The sequence below is a fragment of the Hypanus sabinus genome (genome assembly GCF_030144855.1).
Source record: "Hypanus sabinus isolate sHypSab1 chromosome 24 unlocalized genomic scaffold, sHypSab1.hap1 SUPER_24_unloc_5, whole genome shotgun sequence".
In the NCBI taxonomy this organism is placed as follows: Eukaryota; Metazoa; Chordata; class Chondrichthyes; order Myliobatiformes; family Dasyatidae; genus Hypanus; species Hypanus sabinus.
The window spans coordinates 119,265-135,538 of NW_026778948.1; the positions used below are offsets into that span (position 1 = coordinate 119,265).

Sequence of the window (16,274 nt, forward strand, 5' to 3'; positions counted from 1 at the left end):
TGAAAAGAACGGGGGATTACATCTCACAGGCTGAAACGAACGGGGGGATAACATCGCACAGTCTGAAATGGATGGGGGGATTACATCTCAGGCTAAAACGAACGGGGGGATTACATCTCAGTTTGAAATGAACATGGGCATTACATCACACAGGCTGATTTGAACGGGAGTGATTACATCTCACAGGCTGAAAAGAACGGGGAATTACAACGCACAGGCTGAAATAAATGGGGGGATTACATCTCACAGGCTGAATTGAACAGGGGGATTACATCGCACAGGCTGACACGAATTGGGGATTACATCGCACAGGCTGAAACAAACAGGGCGATTACATTGCACAGTCTGAAAAGAACAGAGAGGATTACATCTCACAGGCTGAACAGAACGGGGGATTACATCTCACAGGCTGAAACGAATGGGGGGATCACATCGCACAGTCAGAAATGAACAGAGGGGATTACATGTCACAGGTTTAAATGAACATGGGCATTACATCACACAGGCTGAAAAGAACGGGGGTGATTACATCTCACAGGCTGAAAAGAACGGGGGATTACATCTCACAGGCTGAAAAGAACGGGGGATTACAACTCACAGGCTGAAATGAATGGGGGGATTACATCTCACAGGCTGAAATGAACAGGGGTATTACATCTCACAGGCTTAAATGAACAGAGGGGATTACATCTCACCGGGTGAAATGAACATGGGCATTACTTCACACAGCCTGAATTGACCTGGGGTGATTACATCTCACAGGCTGAAAAGAACGGGGGATTACATCTCACAGGCTGAAAAGAACGGGGGGATTACATCACACAGGCTGAAACGAACGGGGGTGATTACATCTCACAGGCTGAAACAAACATGGGCATTACATCACATAGGCTGAAACGAACGGGGGTGATTACATATCACAGGCTGAAATGAACATGGGCATTACATCACACAGGCTGAAACGAACGGGGGTGATTACATCTCACAACCTAAAAAGGACGGGGGTTTACATCTCACAGGCTGAAATGAATGGGGGGAATTACATCTCACAGGCTGAAATGTACAAGAGGATTACATGTTACAGGCTGAAATGAACGTGGGATGGATTACATCTCACAGGCTGAAATCAACGGGGGCATTACATCGCACAGGCTGAAAGATACAGGGGGATTACATCGCATAGTCTTAAATGAACAGAGGTAATTACATCTCACAGGCTGTAATGAACGGGGGGGTATTATATCTCACAGCCAGCAACAAACAGGGGGGATTACATTTCACAGGCTGAAATGAACTGGGTGATTACAACTCACAGGCTGCAACAAACGGGGGTGGGATTACATCTCAAGGGCTGAAATTAACAGGGGGATTACATTACACAGGCTGACACGAATTGGGGATTACATCGCACAGGATGAAACAAACAGGGGGATTACATCGCACAGGCTGACACGAATTGGGGATTACATCGCACAGGCTGAAACGAATGGGGGGATTACATCGCACAGTCTGAAATGAACGGGGGGATTACAACTCACAGGCTGCAACAAATGGGGGTGGGTTTACATCTCAAGGGCTGAAACAAACAGAGGGATTACATCGCACAGGCTGACACGAATTGGGGATTACATCGCACAGGCTGAAACAAACAGGGCGATTACATTGCACAGTCTGAAATGAACAGAGAGGATTACATCTCACAGGCTGAACAGAACGGGGGATTACATCTCACAGGCTGAAACGAACGGGGGGATAACATCGCACAGTCAGAAATGAACAGAGGGGATTACATGTCACAGGTTTAAATGAACATGGGCATTACATCACACAGGCTGAAAAGAACGGGGGTGATTACATCTCACAGGCTGAAAAGAACGGGGGATTACATCTCACAGGCTGAAAAGAACGGGGGATTACAACTCACAGGCTGAAATGAATGGGGGGATTACATCTCACAGGCTGAAATGAACAGGGGGATTACATCTCACAGGCTTAAATGAACAGAGGGGATTACATCTCACCGGGTGAAATGAACATGGGCATTACTTCACACAGCCTGAATTGACCGGGGGTGATTACATCTCACAGGCTGAAAAGAACGGGGGATTACATCTCACAGGCTGAAAAGAACGGGAGATTACATCACACAGGCTGAAACGAACGGGGCTGATTACATCTCACAGGCTGAAAAGAACGGGGGATTACATCTCACAGGCTGAAACGAACGGGGGGATAACATCGCACAGTCTGAAATGGATGGGGGGATTACATCTCAGGCTAAAACGAACGGGGGGATTACATCTCAGTTTGAAATGAACATGGGCATTACATCACACAGGCTGATTTGAACGGGAGTGATTACATCTCACAGGCTGAAAAGAACGGGGAATTACAACGCACAGGCTGAAATAAATGGGGGGATTACATCTCACAGGCTGAATTGAACAGGGGGATTCCATCGCACAGGCTGACACGAATTGGGGATTACATCGCACAGGCTGAAACAAACAGGGCGATTACATTGCACAGTCTGAAATGAACAGAGAGGATTACATCTCACAGGCTGAACAGAACGGGGGATTACATCTCACAGGCTGAAACGAATGGGGGGATCACATCGCACAGTCAGAAATGAACAGAGGGGATTACATGTCACAGGTTTAAATGAACATGGGCATTACATCACACAGGCTGAAAAGAACGGGGGTGATTACATCTCACAGGCTGAAAAGAACGGGGGATTACATCTCACAGGCTGAAAAGAACGGGGGATTACAACTCACAGGCTGAAATGAATGGGGGGATTACATCTCACAGGCTGAAATGAACAGGGGGATTACATCTCACAGGCTTAAATGAACAGAGGGGATTACATCTCACCGGGTGAAATGAACATGGGCATTACTTTACACAGCCTGAATTGACCGGGGGTGATTACATCTCACAGGCTGAAAAGAACGGGGGATTACATCTCACAGGCTGAAAAGAACGGGGGATTACATCACACAGGTTGAAACGAACGGGGGTGATTACATCTCACAGGCTGAAAAGAACGGGGGATTACATCTCACAGGCTGAAACGAACGGGGGGATAACATCGCACAGTCTGAAATGGATGGGGGGATTACATCTCAGGCTAAAACAAACGGGGGGATTACATCTCAGTTTGAAATGAACATGGGCATTACATCACACAGGCTGATTTGAACGGGAGTGATTACATCTCACAGGCTGAAAAGTACGGGGAATTACAACGCACAGGCTGAAATAAATGGGGGGATTACATCTCACAGGCTGAATTGAACAGGGGGATTACATCACACAGGTTTAAATGAATGGGGGGATTACATCTCACAGGCTGAAACGAACAGGGGGATTACCTCTGACAGGCTGAAACCAACAAGGATGATTACATCTCTCAGGCCGAAAAGAATGCGGGATTACATCGCACAGTCTGAAACGAATGAGGGATTACATCTCAGGCTGAAATGAACGAGGGGGATTACATCTCTCAGCCTGAAACAAACAGGGGGATTACATTGCACAGTTTGAAATGAACAGGGGGAATTACATCTCACAGGCTGAAATGTACAAGAGCATTACATCTTACAGGCTGAAATGAACGTGGGAAGGATTACACCTCACAGGCTGAAATCAACGGGGGCATTACATCGCACAGGCTGAATGATACAGGGGGATTACATCTCACAGGATGAAATGAACGAGGGGGATTACATCTCACAGGCTGTAATGAACGGGGGGGGGGGGGGATTATATCTCACAGCCAGCAACGAACAGGGGGGATTACATTTCACAGGCTGAAATGAACTGGGGGGATTACAACTCACAGGCTGCAACAAACGGGGGTTGGTTTACATCTCAAGGGCTGAAACAAACAGGGGGATTACATCGCACAGGCTGACACGAATTGGGGATTACATCGCACAGGCTGACACGAATTGGGGATTACATCGCACAGGCTGAAACAAACAGGGCGATTACATTGCACAGTCTGAAATGAACAGAGGGGATTACATCTCACAGGCTGAAAAGAACGGGGGATTACATCTCACAGGCTGAAACGAACGGGGGGATTACATTGCACAGTCAGAAATGAACAGAGGGGATTACATCTCACAGGTTGAAATGAACGGGAGGTTACATCTCACAGGCTGAAATGAACAGGAGGATTATATCTCAGTTTGAAATGAACATGGGCATTACATCACACAGGCTGAATTGAATGGGGGTGATTACATCTCACAGGCTGAAATGAACAGGGGGATTACATCTCAGGCTAAAACAAACAGAGGGATTACATCGCACAGTCTGAAATGAACAGAGGGGATTACATCTCACAGGCTGAAAAGAACGGGAGATTACATCACACAGGCTGAAACGAACGGGGCTGATTACATCTCACAGGCTGAAAAGAACGGGGGATTACATCTCACAGGCTGAAACGAACGGGGGGATAACATCGCACAGTCTGAAATGGATGGGGGGATTACATCTCAGGCTAAAACGAACGGGGGGATTACATCTCAGTTTGAAATGAACATGGGCATTACATCACACAGGCTGATTTGAACGGGAGTGATTACATCTCACAGGCTGAAAAGAACGGGGAATTACAACGCACAGGCTGAAATAAATGGGGGGATTACATCTCACAGGCTGAATTGAACAGGGGGATTCCATCGCACAGGCTGACACGAATTGGGGATTACATCGCACAGGCTGAAACAAACAGGGCGATTACATTGCACAGTCTGAAATGAACAGAGAGGATTACATCTCACAGGCTGAACAGAACGGGGGATTACATCTCACAGGCTGAAACGAATGGGGGGATCACATCGCACAGTCAGAAATGAACAGAGGGGATTACATGTCACAGGTTTAAATGAACATGGGCATTACATCACACAGGCTGAAAAGAACGGGGGTGATTACATCTCACAGGCTGAAAAGAACGGGGGATTACATCTCACAGGCTGAAAAGAACGGGGGATTACAACTCACAGGCTGAAATGAATGGGGGGATTACATCTCACAGGCTGAAATGAACAGGGGGATTACATCTCACAGGCTTAAATGAACAGAGGGGATTACATCTCACCGGGTGAAATGAACATGGGCATTACTTTACACAGCCTGAATTGACCGGGGGTGATTACATCTCACAGGCTGAAAAGAACGGGGGATTACATCTCACAGGCTGAAAAGAACGGGGGATTACATCACACAGGTTGAAACGAACGGGGGTGATTACATCTCACAGGCTGAAAAGAACGGGGGATTACATCTCACAGGCTGAAACGAACGGGGGGATAACATCGCACAGTCTGAAATGGATGGGGGGATTACATCTCAGGCTAAAACGAACGGGGGGATTACATCTCAGTTTGAAATGAACATGGGCATTACATCACACAGGCTGATTTGAACGGGAGTGATTACATCTCACAGGCTGAAAAGAACGGGGAATTACAACGCACAGGCTGAAATAAATGGGGGGATTACATCTCACAGGCTGAATTGAACAGGGGGATTACATCACACAGGTTTAAATGAATGGGGGGATTACATCTCACAGGCTGAAACGAACAGGGGGATTACCTCTGACAGGCTGAAACCAACAAGGATGATTACATCTCTCAGGCCGAAAAGAATGCGGGATTACATCGCACAGTCTGAAACGAATGAGGGATTACATCTCAGGCTGAAATGAACGAGGGGGATTACATCTCTCAGCCTGAAACAAACAGGGGGATTACATTGCACAGTTTGAAATGAACAGGGGGAATTACATCTCACAGGCTGAAATGTACAAGAGCATTACATCTTACAGGCTGAAATGAACGTGGGAAGGATTACACCTCACAGGCTGAAATCAACGGGGGCATTACATCGCACAGGCTGAATGATACAGGGGGATTACATCTCACAGGATGAAATGAACGAGGGGGATTACATCTCACAGGCTGTAATGAACGGGGGGGGGGGGGATTATATCTCACAGCCAGCAACGAACAGGGGGGATTACATTTCACAGGCTGAAATGAACTGGGGGGATTACAACTCACAGGCTGCAACAAACGGGGGTTGGTTTACATCTCAAGGGCTGAAACAAACAGGGGGATTACATCGCACAGGCTGACACGAATTGGGGATTACATCGCACAGGCTGACACGAATTGGGGATTACATCGCACAGGCTGAAACAAACAGGGCGATTACATTGCACAGTCTGAAATGAACAGAGGGGATTACATCTCACAGGCTGAAAAGAACGGGGGATTACATCTCACAGGCTGAAACGAACGGGGGGATTACATTGCACAGTCAGAAATGAACAGAGGGGATTACATCTCACAGGTTGAAATGAACGGGAGGTTACATCTCACAGGCTGAAATGAACAGGAGGATTATATCTCAGTTTGAAATGAACATGGGCATTACATCACACAGGCTGAATTGAATGGGGGTGATTACATCTCACAGGCTGAAATGAACAGGGGGATTACATCTCAGGCTAAAACAAACAGAGGGATTACATCGCACAGTCTGAAATGAACAGAGGGGATTACATCTCACAGGCTGAAAAGAACGGGTGATTACATCTCACAGGCTGAAATTAACAGGTGGATTACATCTCACAGTCTGAAACGAATCGGGGGATTACATCTCACAGGCTGAAATGAACAGGGGGATTACATCTCTCAGGCTAAAACAAACAGAGGGATTACATCGCACAGTCTGAAATGAACAGAGGGGATTACATCTCACAGGCTGAAAAGAACGGGGGATAACATCGCACAGTCTGAAATGGATGGGGGGATTACATCTCAGGCTAAAACGAACGGGGGGATTACATCTCAGTTTGAAATGAACATGGGCATTACATCACACAGGCTGATTTGAACGGGAGTGATTACATCTCACAGGCTGAAAAGAACGGGGAATTACAACGCACAGGCTGAAATAAATGGGGGGATTACATCTCACAGGCTGAATTGAACAGGGGGATTACATCACACAGGCTTAAATGAATGGGGGGATTACATCTCACAGGCTGAAACGAACAGGGGGATTACCTCTGACAGGCTGAAACCAACAAGGATGATTACATCTCACAGGCTGAAAAGAATGGGGGATTACATCGCACAGTCTGAAACGAATGAGGGATTACATATCAGGCTGAAATGAACGAGGGGGATTACATCTCTCAGCCTGAAACAAACAGGGGGATTACATTGCACAGTTTGAAATGAACAGGGGGAAATACATCTCACAGGCTGAAATGTACAAGAGCATTACATCTTACTGGCTGAAATGAACGTGGGAAGGATTACACCTCACAGGCTGAAATCAACGGGGGGGGGGGGGGGATTATATCTCACAGCCAGCAACGAACAGGGGGGATTACATTTCACAGGCTGAAATGAACTGGGGGATTACAACTCACAGGCTGCAACAAACGGGGGTTGGTTTACATCTCAAGGGCTGAAACAATCAGGGGGATTACATCACACAGGCTGACACGAATTGGGGATTACATCGCACAGGCTGACATGAATTGGGGATTACATCGCACAGGCTGAAACAACCAGGGCGATTACATTGCACAGTCTGAAATGAACAGAGTGGATTACATCTCACAGGCTGAAACGAACGGGGGGGATTACATTGCACAGTCAGAAATGAACAGAGGGGATTACATCTCACAGGCTGAAAAGAACGGTGGATTACATTGCACAGTCAGAAATGAACAGAGGGGATTACATCTCACAGGTTGAAATGAACGGGAGGTTACATCTCACAGGCTGAAACGAACAGGAGGATTATATCTCAGTTTGAAATGAACATGGGCATTACATCACACAGGCTGAATTGAATGGGGGTGATTACATCTCACAGGCTGAAAAGAACGGGGAATTACAACTCACAGGCTGAAATAAATGGGGGGATTACATCTCACAGGCTGAAAAGAACAGGGGGATTACATCACACAGGCTTAAATGAATGCGGGGATTACATCTCACAGGCAGAAACGAACAGGGGGATTACCTCTGACAGGCTGAAACCAACAAGGATGATTACATGTCTCAGGCCGAAAAGAATGGGGGATTACATCGCACAGTCTGAAACGAATGAGGGATTACATATCAGGCTGAAAAGAACGAGGGGGTTTACATCTCTCAGCCTGAAACAAACAGGGGGATTACATTGCACAGTTTGAAATGAACAGAGGGATTACATTTCACAGGCTGAAATGAACATTGGGGATTACATCTGACAGGCTGAAACGAACAAGGATGATTACATCTCACTGGCTGAAATGTACAAGAGCATTACATCTTACAGGCTGAAATGAACGTGGGAAGGATTACACCTCACAGGCTGAAATCAACGGGGGCATTACATCGCACAGGCTGAAAGATACAGGGGGATTACATCTCACAGGATGAAATGAACGAGGGGGATTACATCTCACAGGCTGAAATAAACAGGGGGATTACATCGCACAGGCTGAGACGAATTGGGGATTACATCGCACAGGCTGAAACAAACAGGGCGATTACATTGCACAGTCTGAAATGAACAGAGGGGATTACATCTCACAGGCTGAAAAGTACGGGGGATTACATCTCAGAGGCTGAAACGAACGGGGGGATTACATTGCACAGTCAGAAATGAACAGAGGGGATTACATCTCACAGGTTGAAATGAACGGGAGGTTACATCTCTCAGCCTGAAACAAACAGGGGGATTACATTGCACAGTTTGAAATGAACAGAGGGAATACATTTCACAGGCTGAAATGAACAGGGGGAATTACATCTCACAGGCTGAAATGTACAAGAGCATTACTTCTTACAGGCTGAAATGAACGTGGGAAGGATTACACCTCACAGGCTGAAATCAACGGGGGCATTACATCGCACAGGCTGAAACAAACAGGGGGATTACATCGCACAGTCTGAAATGAACAGAGGGTATGACATCTCACAGGATGAAAAGAACGGGGGATTACATCTCACAGGCTGAAACGAATGGGGGGATTACATCGCACAGTCTGAAATGAACGGGGGGATTACATTGCACAGGTTGAAACGAACAGGGGGATTACATTTCACAGGCTGAAATGAACTATGGGATTACAACTCACAGGCTGCAACAAACGGGGGTGGGTTTACATCTCAAGGGCTGAAACAAACAGGGGGATTACATCGCACAGGCTGACACGAATTGGGGATTACATCGCACAGGCTGAAACAAACAGGGGGATTACATCGCACAGTCTGAAATGAACAGAGGGTATGATATCTCACAGGCTGAAAAGAACGGGGGATTACATCTCACAGGCTGAAACGAATGGGGGGATTACATCGCACAGTCTGAAAAGAACGGGGGATTATATCTCACAGGTTGAAATGAATGCGGGGATTACATCACACAGGCTGAAATTAACAGGTGGATTACATCTCACAGGCTGAAATGAATCGGGGGATTACATCTCTCAGGCTAAAACAAACAGAGGGATTACATCGCACAGTCTGAAATGAACAGAGGGGATTACATCTCACAGGCTGAAAAGAACGGAGGATTACATCACACAGGCTGAAACGAATGGGAGGGTAACATCGCACTGTCTGAAATGAACGGGGGGATTACATCGCACAGTCTGAAATGAACATGGGCATCACATCACACAGGCTGAATTGAACGGGGTTGATTACATCTCACAGGCTGAAAAGAACGGGGGATTACATCTCACAGGTTGAAATGAATGGGGGGATTACATCTCACAGGCTGAAATGAACAGGTGGATTACATCTCACAGGCTTACATGAATGAGGGGATTACATCTCACAGGCTGAAATGAACAGGGGGATTACATCTCACAGGCTTAAATGAATGGGGGGATTACATCTCACAGGCTGAAACGAACATTGGGGATTACATCTGACAGGCTGAAACGAACAAGGATGATTACATCTCACAGGCCGAAAAGAACGGGGGATTACATCGCACAGTCAGAAACGAATGAGGGATTACATCTCAGGCTGAAATGAACGAGGGGGATTACATCTCACAGGCTAATACGAACAGGGGGATTACATTGCACAGTTTGAAATGAACAGAGGGGATTACATTTCACAGGCTGAAAAGAATGGGGCGTTACAACTCACAGGCTGAAACGAACTGGGGGTGGGTTTACATCTCAAGGGCTGAAACAAACAGGGGGATTTAATCACACAGGCTGACACAAATTGGGGATTACATCGCACAGGCTGAAACAAACGGGGTGATTACATCGCACAGTCTGAAATGAACGGGGGGATTACATTGCACAGGCTGAAACGAACAGGGGGATTACATTTCACAGGCTGAAATGAACTGGGGTATTACAACACAGGCTGCAACAAACGGGGGTGGATTTACATCTCAAGGGCTGAAACAAACAGGGGGATTACATCGCACAGGCTGACATGAATTGAGGATTACATTGCACAGTCTGAAACAAACAGGGCGATTACATTGCACAGTCTGAAATGAACAGAGGGGATTACATCTCACAGGCTGAAAAGAATGGGGGATTACATTGCACAGTCTGAAATGAACAGAGGGGATTACATCTCACAGGTTGAAACGAACGGGGGGATTACATCGCACAGGCTGAAATGAATCGGGGGATTACATCTGACAGGCTGAAACGAACAGGGGGATTACATCTCTCAGCCTGAAACAAAAAGGGGGATTACATCGCACAGGCTGAATGGGGGTGATTACAACTCACAGGCTGAAAAGAACGGGGGATTACATCTCACAGGCTGAAACAAAAAGGGGGATTACATCACACAGGCTGAATGGGGGTGATTACAACTCACAGGCTGAAAAGAACGGGGGATTACATCTCACAGGCTGAAATGAATGGGGGGATTACATCTCACAGGCAGAAAAGAACGGGGGATTACATCTCACAGGCTGAAAAGTACGGGGGATTACATCTCACAGGCTGAAACGAATGGGGGGATTACACTCACACTGGCTGAACGGGGATGATTACATCTCACAGGCTGAAACGAACGGGTTGGGGGGGGGATTATATCTTACAGCCTGTAACGAACGGGGCGGGGGGGTATTACATCCCACAGGCTGAAATGAACGGGGTGAGGATTACATCACACAGGCTGAAATGAACAGGAGGATTATATCTCACAGGTTGAAATGAATCGGGGGATTACATCTCACAGGCTGAAATGAATGGGGGGATTACATCTCACAGGCTGAAATGAATCGGGGGATTACATCTCTCAGGCTAAAACAAACAGAGGGATTACATCGCACAGTCTGAAATGATCAGAGGGGATTACATCTCACAGGCTGAAAAGAACAGAGGATTACATCTCACAGGCTGAAACGAATGGGGGGGGGGGGTAACATCGCACAGTCTGAAATGAATGGGGGGATTACATCTCACAGGCTGAAATGAATCGGGGGATTACATCTCTCAGGCTAAAACAAACAGAGGGATTACATCGCACAGTCTGAAATGATCAGAGGGGATTACATCTCACAGGCTGAAAAGAACAGAGGATTACATCTCACAGGCTGAAACGAATGGGGGGGGGGTAACATCGCACAGTCTGAAATGAATGGGGGGATTACATCTAACAGGCTGAAATGAACGGGGGGATTACATCGCACAGTCTGAAATGAACATGGGCATCACATCACACAGGCTGAATTGAACGGGGTTGATTACATCTCACAGGCTGAAATGAACAGGGGGATAACATCTCACAGGCTGAAATGAATGGGGTGATTACATCTCACAGGCTGAAATGAACAGGGGGATTACATCTCACAGGCTGAAATGAATGGGGTGATTACATCTCACAGGCTGAAATGAACAGGGGGATTACATCTCACAGGATTAAATGAATGGGGGGATTACATCTCACAGGCTGAAACGAACATTGGGGATTACATCTCACAGGCCGAAAAGAATGGGGGATTACATCGCACAGTCTGAAACGAATGAGGGATTATATCTCAGGCTGAAATAAACGAGGGGGATTACATCTCACAGGCTAATACGAACTGGGGGATTACATTGCACAGTTTGAAATGAACGGAGGGGATTACATCTCACAGGCTGAAAAGAACGGGGGGATTACAACTCACAGGCTGCAACAAACGGGGGTGGGATTACATCTCAAGGGCTGAAACAAACAGGGGGATTTAATCACACAGGCTGACACAAATTGGGGATTACATCGCACAGGCTGAAACAAACAGGGGGATTACATTGCACATCTGAAATGAACAGAGGGTATGACATCTCACAGGCTGAAATGAACAGGGGGATTACATCGCACAGACAGAAACGAACATGGGATTACATCGCACATGCTGAAACGAACGGGGGATTACATCGCACAGTCTGAAATGAACAGAGGGATTACATCGCACATGCTGAAACGAACAGGGGGATTACATCGCACAGACAGAAACGAACATGGGATTACATCGCACATGCTGAAACGAACGGGGGATTACATCTCACAGGCTAAAAAGAACATGGGCATTATATTGCACAGGCTGAAACGAACAGTGGTGATTACATCTCACAGGCTGAAACGAACGGGGGATAACATCGCACAGGCTGAAACGAACAGGGGGATTACATCGCACAGGCTGACACGAACGGGGGATAACATCGCACAGGCTGACACGAACGGGGGATAACATCGCACAGGCTGAAACGAACAGGAGCATTTCCTCTCTCAGGCTGAAATGAACGGGGGTGGATTACATCGCACAGGCTGAAATGAATGATGGTGATATTTCACAGGCTGCAATGAATGGGGTGGGGATTACATCTCACAAGCTGAAAATAATGGTGTTGATTATATTTCACAGGCTGAAATGAACGGGGTGGGATCACATCGCACTGGCAGAAAAGAACGTGCGGAATTACAGCTCACAGTCTAGTAACACACGGGGTGATTACATCTCATCCTAGGAATGCAGACGGGTGAGTATTACATGTCATAGCGCAGTGACATGTGGATGGCGGCTGAAAATATCGGCAAGAAAGACAGTTTGCATTTTTGTATGAGTGTATGAGTGACAGAGAGAGTTGGTGAGTTTGTGCATCTGTGGGTGCGTTTGTGCAACTGTGAGTGTGCTTCAGTATGTGTGTGTTTACGTGTGTCAGTGAATAGAAACTGTTAAACCACACCGACAGCAAACAGTCTGGTGTGTGTGTTTGTGACAGTGTGAGTGTCAGTGACAGAAAGAGAGTCCTCGCATATGTGATGGAGTGTGTCTAATTCCAAGAGTCGGTGTGTGTGTGTATCAGAGAGAACATGCGAGGGCGGTAGGAAGGTGAGTGAGCGCTTTGTGATGCTGTGGGGTGCAAGACAGAGGACCAGAAAAAGGGAAATCTGGGACTCACTGTTACACTTCATTCCCTGGTGCACCAGCCCGTACAGCAGTGAGCCGCAGTGGTCGCAGAAGGTGGGGCTGCTGTACGTATGAACTTTAAACTTGTGTTTATTCCGGGGATCCTAGAGAGAATCAAATTAATTGAAAAATCACAAGAAGAACATTGGGTGTAACAACCTCTCCAGCCCTGCACACACAGTTGTAACCTCTCACTGTCTGACTGCACTACATCTGAATGGTTCATTGTAACCACTCCGCAAATCAGTTTTCCCATGTGAACAGTGACTGTTGTAATCTCTCCCCGTGTGAGGGTTCCCCATGTGCACAGTAACTGTTGTAATCTCTCCCCGTGTGAGGGATCCCCATGTGAACAGTGACTGTTGTAATCTCTCCCCGTGTGAGGGATCCCCATGTGGACAGTGACTGTTGTAATCTCTCCCCGTGTGAGGGATTCCCATGTGGACAGTGACTGTTGTAATCTCTCCCCGTGTGAGGGTTCCCCATGTGGACAGTGACTGTTGTAATGTCTCCCTGTATTAGCGTTCCCCATGTGAACAGTGACTGTTGTAATCTCTCCCTGTGTGAGGGTTCCCCATGTGAACAGAGACTGTTGTAATCTCTCCCTGTGTGAGGGTTCCCCATGTGGACAGTGACTGTTGTAATCTCTCCCTGTGTGAGGGTTCCCCATGTGAACAGTGACTGTTGTAATCTCTCCCCGTGTGAGGGTTCCCCATGTGGACAGTGACTGTTGTAATGTCTCCCTGTATTAGCGTTCCCCATGTGAACAGTGACTGTTGTAATCTCTCCCTGTGTGAGGGTTCCCCATGTGAACAGAGACTGTTGTAATCTCTCCCTGTGTGAGTGTTCCCCATGTGGACAGTGACTGTTGTACTCTCTCCCCGTGTGAGGGTTCCCCATGTGAACAGTGACTGTTGTAATCTCTCCCTGTGTGAGGGTTCCCCATGTGAACAGAGACTGTTGTAATCTCTCCCTGTGTGAGGGTTCCCCATGTGGACAGTGACTGTTGTAATCTCTCCACGTGTGAGGGTTCCCCATGCGAACAGTGACTATTGTAATCTCCCCCCGTGTGATGGCTCCCCATGTGGACAGTGACTGTTGTAATCTCTCTCCATGTGAGGGTTCCCCATGCGGACAGTGACTGTTGTACTCTCTCCCCGTGTGAGGGTTCCCCATGTGGACAGTGACTGTTGTACTCTCTCCCCGTGTGAGGGTTCCCCATGTGAACAGTGACTGTTGTAATCTCTCCCTGTGTGAGGGTTCCCCATGTGAACAGAGACTGTTGTAATCTCTCCCTGTGTGAGGATTCACCATGTGGACAGTGACTGTTGTAATCTCTCCCGGTGTGAGGGTTCCCCATGTGAACAGTGACTGTTGTAATCTCTCCCCGTGTGAGGGTTCCCCATGTGGACAGTGACTGTTGTAATGTCTCCCTGTATTAGCGTTCCCCATGTGAACAGTGACTGTTGTAATCTCTCCCTGTGTGAGGGTTCCCCATGTGAACAGAGACTGTTGTAATCTCTCCCTGTGTGAGTGTTCCCCATGTGGACAGTGACTGTTGTAATCTCCCCCCGTGTGATGGCTCCCCATGTGGACAGTGACTGTTGTAATCTCTCCACGTGTGAGGGTTCACCATGCGAACAGTGACTATTGTAATCTCCCCCCGTGTGATGGCTCCCCATGTGGACAGTGACTGTTGTAATCTCTCTCCATGTGAGGGTTCCCCATGCGGACAGTGACTGTTGTACTCTCTCCCCGTGTGAGGGTTCCCCATGTGGACAGTGACTGTTGTAATCTCTCACCGTGTGAGGGTTCCCCATGCGAACAGTGACTATTGTAATCTCCCCCCGTGTGATGGCTCCCCATGTGGACAGTGACTGTTGTAATCTCTCCCCGTGTGAGGGATCCCCATGTGAACAGTGACTGTTGTAATCTCTGCGTGGGAGGGTTCCCCATGTGGACAGTGACTGTTGAAATCTCTCCCCGTGTGAGGGTTCCCCATGTGAACAGTGACTGTTGTAATCTCTGCGTGGGAGGGTTCCCCATGTGGACAGTGACTGTTGAAATCTCTCCCTGTCTCAGGGTTCCCCACGTGGACAGTGACTGTTGTAATCTCTCGCCGTCTGAGGATTCACATGTGGACAGTGTCTGTTGTAATCTCTCCACTTGTGAGGGTTCCCCATGTGGATAGTGACTGTTGTAATCTCTCCACATGTGAGGATTCACATGTGGACAGTGACTGTTGTAATCTCTCCGTGTGTGAGGGTTCCCCAAGTGGACAGTGACTGTTGTAATCACTCCCCGTTGTGAGGGTTCCCCATGTGGACAGTGACTGTTGTAATCTCTCCGTGTGAGGGACCCCCACGTGGACAGTGACTGCTGTAATCTCTCCGTGTGAGGGACCCCCACGTGGACAGTGACTGTTGTAATCTCTCCCCGTGTGAGGGATCCCCATGTGAACAGTGACTGTTGTAATCACTCCCCGCGTGAGGATTCACATGTGAACAGTGACTGTTGTAATCTCTCCCCGTGGGAGGGTTCCCCATGTGAACAGTGACTGTTGTAATCTCTCCCCGTGTGAGGGTTCCCCATGTGGACAGTGACTGTTGCAATCTCTCCCCGTTGTGAGGGTTCCCCATGTGGACAGTGACTGTTGTTATCTCTACGTGTGAGGGACCCCACGTGGACAGTGCCTGTTGTAATCTCTCCCTGTGTGAGGGTTCCCCATGTGGACAGTGACTGTTGTAATCTCTCCCCGTGAGAGGGTTCCCCATCTGGACAGTGACTGTTGT

At 47.6% G+C, this 16,274-nt stretch overlaps 1 protein-coding gene across 1 annotated transcript in view; it reads right to left on the reverse strand.

The window, feature by feature from the left end:
* Positions 1-9,354: 9,354 nt before the first annotated feature.
* Positions 9,355-16,274, reverse strand: part of LOC132385524 (protein kinase C beta type-like) — an 86,100-nt gene continuing 79,180 nt past the window's right edge. The window contains exons 4-5 of the mRNA XM_059957648.1: positions 13,475-13,586; positions 9,355-9,404 (exon numbers count right to left, since the gene is read on the reverse strand). Coding sequence (XP_059813631.1) covers positions 9,391-9,404; positions 13,475-13,586 — 126 coding nt within the window. The 3' untranslated portion in view covers positions 9,355-9,390. The remainder of the gene's footprint in view (positions 9,405-13,474; positions 13,587-16,274) is intronic.